Below are 7,805 nucleotides of genomic sequence, written 5' to 3'. Positions count from 1 at the left end.
AGTTGTCCCCCCTACTACCTGCAAACCAACAAAATGTATGGGTCCTTTTACATGGAATGACTGTCAGGAGCTTCAGCATCCAACAGTCTTCCTGTCGATAATCGCTCCTGTGCTTTCACACAAGAGCGAGAATTGCTCAATGAGCGGAGGTTAAATTTTAGATGCATTAGAGTAAAATAATAGTTAGAGGTAGACCTATCCATTAATTCACTTGATTTACCACTTTCTGGTTCCATTCCTTTATTTAGTAATTATTGCTATAATTTCTGCAAACCACAGGGAGACATTGAAATTGTAGTAGGAAAATGTATTGGATGCCCAGTAACCAGACAGAATGCAAATGCAGGAGAATGGAACAATTAGCAGAATTACAATTCAGAATGAATTATGGCACCCCGTAAAAAACAAACCACATGTTAAACTCCACTGTGATAAAATAGTCATGTTTGTTATATTAAGTTATAGAAGCTGGTTAATATTGTAACTATGTGAATAGCTGTGTGCAAGTTCATTTATTCCATTCATTGAATTGATATTACTCTGCTTCACCTCATGTACTAAGTGAGAGCTGCAAAAAATTAGAAATTATAATAACTCATTTTCAGCTAACTGAACCAGTGCAGCACTGTTTCAAGTCAAACTTTGCTAAAACGTCAGTTCTGCACAAACCTGACCAAGCTTTTAGTAAAGTTCTATCCAAAACAGGGTTATACTAGTCTGGTTCATTTCACTCAACACTATTCCTAACCATGCAAGTATAACACTGCCTAAGAGCCGTAAAAGTCCTGTATAACACTCTCAAGAGTATTATACAGGACTCTTATGGTACTTAGACAGTGTTATACACCAGTTTTAATGGTTTTAGTGAACTTCCAGTTCGATTCAATCTAATTTTGATTGAACCTAACTTTCTGCAAAAGTTCAGCTAACTGATCGAACTAAACTTTTCAAAGGTCACCTTTGCATAAAGAAAAATATCTTATCACATGTAAATAAAGTCTCTGTTGACTAATCTAGAACCCCCCCCCCCCCCAAAAAAAAAAACAAAAAACAACTGTACTTATCTACTGCACTAATTAAAGCAACACTTTTATATGATTATGCACAGTAATTGGACATTTTATGACATTGTCATTTATAAAGTGTTCAATGAAGGCTGGACAAATATCTGTCTGGGATGATTTAGTAAATCCTGCACTGAGCAGGGGGTTGGACCCGATGACCCTGGAGGTCCCTTCCAACTCTACCAGTCTATGATATAAAGGGTTTTTCATCTTTGGACTGGTTTGCTAATAAACTGATTAGGGTATGTCCATCTGCTCAAACTCCCAGCATCCAGTTGTAATATATCATAGGTGTTAAATTCTGCTGCACCACCACCAAAAGGGAAGTAAAGCATTATACAGCCCCTGTTGAACTTAATGGACTATTTGTTTAAAAAGGATATGTTGGCTTTTCCAGAGTGAAGGGCACTTATAGTAGCCATTTTCCACTCTGGTTAGAGGATGTGAGCCTAGTAGGGTAGCCTTTGTCTGTTATATTCTATAACATAGACAACCCCTTTAAATTAAACACCTTGAAAATTACTGTATAAGAAGCACATTGATAATTGCAGGCTGTTCTTGTCCAAGTACCATTAACTACAGCATTCAATATTTGCACATAACCATGGCCACAAAAACTGCCAAGACACACAGAGCTCCAAGTACTTTAGTAACGAACGAGAAACTTGATTCTCTTTTTTTTAAAACACGAGTCTTTGTTGCCTTCACAATACGATCCCATGTGGTCATAATAATTTCTCTGGCAGGTCTCCACTTCCCTGGGCCAACCAATCGGTAGTGCATTGGTGTGCAAGGACCAAAGTAGAGTGCCAGAGCAAGCAGAGGATCAGATAGAAACAATGAATAAATATTTGGCAGCACTCCAATGTCAGCTGCCAGTTCATCCAGGTATTCAATAAAATCCACCTGCAAACGGTTCTCTCTTTTTGTTCCAAATCTGTGATTAAAGAAAATAAAAAATAATCAGGTACAAATAAATACATTAAATAATCCCTTAATATTACTTATTCATAACGCATGTTTAGTTTCATCATTTTTTTTTCTATTTATTCCCTTTACTGTCAGGATATTCATGCTGCCTAACAATGAGCATTATGAAACACCAAGAGGCCTCATTACACACAACTGTTTTACTGCAGAATTGTGAAGAAAAATCGTTTTATTCCAAGATATGTAGGATACTTAGACCAGAGCACATGCCCCGTGCAGCAGCCTCGCAAATCTAAGGTCCTTCTTCTAAGTAACAGTGAAATTTGCCTGCAGTGTCTTATCAATACGATTCCAAACCTGATCTCTCCCCCCGCATCTGCACAATTATAAATTACCCAGAAGGGCCTCTTACTGAGCATGTGATCACTATGGAAGCCACAGGGATCACTAAAAGTTTGTTTCCAACTATTATATTCAAATGTTCAACTCATCATATCTTAGCATATATTGTGTACGCCCGTGAGAATGTAGCCTTAGGCCGACTGCACACGGCCGGGTAGGATTCCACATGCAGGATTCTGCAGCGGAATCAGACCCTATGCCGATCGGTGACCTCTAAAGATGAGCGAACACCAAAATGTTCGGGTTCGCGTTATTCGAAACGAACTTCCCGCGATGTTCGGGTGTTCGTTTCGAATAACGAACCCCATTGAAGTCAATGGGCGACCGGAACATTTTTGTATTTCGCCGATGCTCGCTAAGGTTTTCATGTGTGAAAATCTTGGCAATTCAAGAAAATGATGGGAACGACACAGCAAGTTCTCCTCTGCCACAGCTGTAACAGCTGTGGCAGAGAAGAACGATGTTAGCCCATTGAATTCAATGGAGCCGTCAATACAGCCAACTCCACTGAATGCAATGGGCTGCCGGCGATCGCGGGATGAATTGTCGGAAAGGGGTTAACTATATAAGCCCTTTCCTGCAATTCATCCAGAAATGTGTAAAAATAAAAAATATATATATACTCACCTGGTGCCGACAGACGGAGTTCAGCGCGGCAGGCTGCAGTTCTCCTGAACTGCTCTGAACAGCTGTTAGTAGTATTCAGCTCTCCTGCCCCTGAGCCAATCAGAGGCAGCCCTCACTCACCCATTCATGAATTCATGAATGGGTGTGAGTGAGGGCTGGCCTCTGATTGGTCAGGCTGTGACCATTCAGAGGCATCTTATTCAGCAGGCGGGGATTTTAAATCCCCGGCTGCTGAATACTACTCACAGCTGTTCAGAGCAGTTCAGGAGAACTGCAGCCTGCCGCGCTGAACTCCGTCTGTCGGCACCAGGTGAGTATATATATATTTTTTATTTTTACACATTTCTGGATGAATTGCAGGAAAGGGCTTATATATTTAACCCCTTTCCGACAATTCATCCCGCGATCGCCGGCAGCCCATTGCATTCAGTGGAGTCGGCTGTATTGCCGGTTCCATTGAATTCAATGGGCAAACATCGTTCTTCTCTGTCACAGCTGTTACAGCTGTGGCAGAGAAGAAGGATTTGTCTTCTATATGTTCTCAATGGGGTTGGCGCTGCTGCCGCCGGCCCCATTGAGCGCATATAGACGAACATCCGAACATCGTGTGGTGTTCGTTACGAATAACGAACATCCCGAACACCCTAATATTCGCCCGAGCATCAAGCTCGGACGAGTACGTTCGCTCATCTCTAGTGACCTCCCACATAACTCTCCGGATTCTTCCTCCCTGTGCTGTAATCATAGAGCTGTAATCATAGAATGGTAGAGTTGGAAGAGACCTCCAGGGTCATCTAGTCCAACCCCATGCTCCGTGCAGGATTCACTAAATCATCCCAGATAGATATTTGTCCAGCCTTTGAACACTTCCATTGAAGGAGAACTCACCACTTCCTGTGGTAACCTGTTCCCCTCATTGATCACCCTCACTGTCCGAAAGTTTTTTCTAATATTATACAGGGCTGGTCTGTAGCCTACCCGTGGAGACCCTGGACAGCAGTGGTGCTGTAGAGTTTTAATAGAAAATTGCATTTCATGCAATGGATCAATACTGGTGCAAATGTGGAATAATGCAGCCCCACAAGTTGTCATACATTATTGCAGAGAAAAGAAATAGTGCAAAATGAATATAAAGTTAGAAAACTGCTAGTTTTTCAAAAGCTTAATATGTGATTATCGCCATGTATAACTACATTCGGCGTAGAAATGATCTTGGGGTGGTGGGCGGGGGGGGGGGGGGGGTTGAGAGTTTAATTATATTACACATCTATTGTTGCAGGCCAGGAGCAGATTATATGATTGTATCGTATTATCACTATGTGATACCAGCAGTAGGGAAGGGAACAAACATTCATGATTATGAAAGAGGATGACTGCAGCTATTAAACGACACCCAGAACACAATTTACTGGAGCATTAAGTGTTACAAGTGAACTATGTATTTGTTACAGCATCCACTACACTTATTTGTCATAACGACAATTTGACTAGTACATGAACAGAACAGTGTTTCTCCACGGAGCCCCATAAATGGTCCGGTATGGTTAGGATAGCCTTGATAATATCCATCCGGTTACACTGCGTTACAACCCCCTTACAGCAAATATTCTACACAGTGTATGCAGTTACTATCTTAACCACTGGGGGACTCCTATCAAACTACATACATTAAAAAGGGACTGTCCCACATGTCCGGCACACATGTGCAGTGTAGAGAATGCCACGCCATTGCGCCGACGATGATGCGGATCCGTGGCGATTTCAAAATTGACATTTTGGAATCCCCACGGGTCGGACGACTTTAATTGACTACAATGCTCCCGCATGAAAATAGAACATGCTGTGATTCCTCCGATGCGAGCTTAAATTGCAAGTGATTACATTGCATTCTATGGACAAACATTGCTGCAGAATCTGCAGCAATAATCCGCCTGTGTGCATTGGGCCTTAGAGTGGACAACTACTGGCGATATTTTCTATCTTGCACTGCGAGAGCAAGTGAAAACACTCACCTCGCAGTGCAAGAAAGACGCCGGAACGAGGCCGGGATAGCGCTAGCCCCATTGAAAAGATGTGGAGAATACCGCAGAAGTTTCCTTTATCCCCATGTGACAGATGTGGCAGACGTGCAGCATGCTATCCCATTGGTTTCAATGGGATCGGCACTGCTGCCGGTCCCATTGAAAGCAGTGGTTTTTGGCAAACCCTGCAGTATGATTTTCGGGGAAGGGCTTGAAATATAAGCCCTTCCCTGAAAATAATCAATAAGTGGTTAAAAAAAAAAAAAAGGGACTCTATGCGCTGCTCACACGCGTCCTCCGGCTGGCTCCCCGACACTGCTATCCAGCACTTTCAGCAGGCAGGGATTTAAAAATCCCTACCTTCTGAAAGGGCTGTGCTAATTGGCTGAGCGCTCAGCCAACAACAGCTAGTGCTTAGCTATTGGCTGCAGTATGATTTTTGGGGAAGGGCTTGAAATAGAAGCCCTTCCCTGAAAATCATCAATAAGAGGTTAAAAAAGTTTTAAAAAAAGTACTTACCTATCCGCCGCTCACATGCATCCTCCGGCTGGCTCCCCGACACTGCTATCCAGCACTTTCAGCAGGCAGGGATTTAAAAATCCCTGCCTCCTGAAAGGGCTGTGCTGATTGGCTGAGCGCTCAGCTAATAACAGCTAGTGCTTAGCTATTGGCTGAGCACTCAGCCAATTACAGATAGTGCTTAGCTATTCATTCATAGCTAAGATAGTGCTATTCATGAATGAATAGCTAAGCACTATCTGTAATCGGCTGAGCGCTCAGCGAATCAGCACAGCCCTTTCAGGAGGCAGGGATTTTTAAATTAAATTAAAGGTTACGTTTTAGGAATCTGTTCAGTGTCACATTTTATAATTATTCTTGCTTCGCCGGCCCCTGTGATATTCTATATTATTACGTTGGACTAGATTTTACCATAAAGATAATAATCACATACCTTTTTATAAAGGTTTTATTTTTCTTTGCAATGTCATCCATCACCATATTTAATGGAGGATATGGGCAAAGTCCTAAGATGAAAATATGACATGTAAACACGACAAATTATCAGTACATTATAAGGATGCAAGGAGACTGGAGATATATTACAAATGTAAAAACATGTCTTTAGTATCTTTCTTGTACTGTAGGCAATGAGGTCTTTGTGTTTTGTGGAGTTTCCAGACAAATTGGGCAGTTTTCTTGTTTATCTTGGCCTCCATGCAGATAGAGTGTGGCCCTGGGCAAGATTATAAACACATTCTGACATATTACCTCAGACCAGCTTGCAAATCCAGTATATAGAAGGAAGACTTCTCCTACAGCTACTCCCACTCTGGCTATGCCCTGCTCCCCGTTCCCACAAAGGAGGGGAGAAAGATAATCCTCATTTACACTAAACCCTGCTCCTCTCATCCAGTGCCCCCAAAAGTTTACAGTGTTGCCCTCACAAATGTATTGTGGCCTTTTGGTATCTCCACAAATTTACAGTGCTTCTCCAATGCCCCCACAAATGTACAGTGCCTCATTAATGTCACTATAAGTCAGTAGTGTCCTCTAGTCCATTGCTGCCATACTTGCAAAAGACTAGTCAGGCAGCTCGCTCTCGGCTGCTATGGTGCTTTTGGATGGAAGATTTATCACACACACAAGTGAATGATGACAGAGTTTGCTTGCTCACTCGTTCAGCCTGTTTATACAGGCAGATAAATAATTTTCTCATTCGCTTGCAAATCATTCATTCATTTGCAAATCACTGTATCAGTGAATGAAAATGACTGAACAATCGGTATTTAAACTGAACGATTAGTGAACGAGCCAATAATCAATACCATGCTTGTATGAAATAAAAGATGAACGATAAGCGAACAATTATTGTTCATCATTTGATTGTTTACACTGAACAATCATCATTCAAATTATCATTTTAATTATCATTCAAATTTGAATGCTCTAGACAATTTTTGAATGATAATCATTCCATGTACATGCACCTTTAGAAATTTCAGTCCCGTTTTCTTCCGTAGTCCCCAGTTGTGCTGTGATTGTGTGATGCTATGCATCTTTGATTCTACTTGCCCCCGTCTCCTCCTCTCTGGTTCATCTGCACTAAAGTACCAGAGTGCAGGAGACAAGGGAAGAGGATTGGAAATACAGCACAGCCGTAAAGTAAGGAAGTTAAGCTGGCTGCACAGTCTTTTGAACATATGGTAACAATGCTGCTTCTGAATTGCAGTGGCGGTGCTATAGGCAGTGGCCCTTTGGGGATGGGGCCCTGGGCATTTGACAGGTTTTCCGCCCCCTAACACTGGCCCTTCATTCGTAGCTGTAAGTGGTCAAGAGTTAGAAACGGTTAGGTTGTGCTGGTTGTGTTAGGTTGTGCTGCTGGAGGCAGTGGATAGTCTTGGTTTGTGTGTTTCTATGTTTATTTTCTGTCAGTTTCATTTCAGTTTGTTTAAGCTCTGTGCTGCTGAAATATTTGTCATTTCTGGGCTAAGTGTGCCCCTTAGGTTCCAGTGCGGGGCCGCCGTTATCGCGGCGATCACCTTGCTTGCAGGCAGGGTTCTGGTGTCTGTTGTCTCATTAGAGTAGGGACCTGTGAGATGAGGAGCCTTGAAGTGGCTTGCAGGCTTAAGTGACTTGGTTAATTCATGAACCAATACCTCATACTTCCATAGCAATTCCATCTGTTATGCGTACAGTTATGCTAGGTGAGTGTTTTTGTCGTTTGTCAGTCCCTATGTTATGTCTTTCCATAAGTTCAGTT

General features: G+C 42.2%; 1 protein-coding gene across 2 annotated transcripts in view; it reads right to left on the bottom strand.

Moving 5' to 3' along the window:
* Positions 1-223: 223 nt before the first annotated feature.
* The window catches only part of LOC136621639 (dimethylaniline monooxygenase [N-oxide-forming] 2-like), a 43,333-nt gene continuing 35,751 nt past the window's right edge, over positions 224-7,805 (bottom strand). For both annotated transcript variants that reach the window (XM_066597277.1, XM_066597276.1), the window contains exons 8-9: positions 5,997-6,069; positions 224-2,001 (exon numbers count right to left, since the gene is read on the bottom strand). In XM_066597277.1, coding sequence (XP_066453374.1) covers positions 1,650-2,001; positions 5,997-6,069 — 425 coding nt within the window. In that variant the 3' untranslated portion in view covers positions 224-1,649. The remainder of the gene's footprint in view (positions 2,002-5,996; positions 6,070-7,805) is intronic.

Source organism: Eleutherodactylus coqui, chromosome 3 (genome assembly GCF_035609145.1).
Source record: "Eleutherodactylus coqui strain aEleCoq1 chromosome 3, aEleCoq1.hap1, whole genome shotgun sequence".
Classification (NCBI taxonomy): domain Eukaryota; kingdom Metazoa; phylum Chordata; class Amphibia; order Anura; family Eleutherodactylidae; genus Eleutherodactylus; species Eleutherodactylus coqui.
The sequence above is the reverse complement of the archived record's forward strand: the minus strand, read 5'-3'. Positions and strand labels throughout refer to the sequence as shown.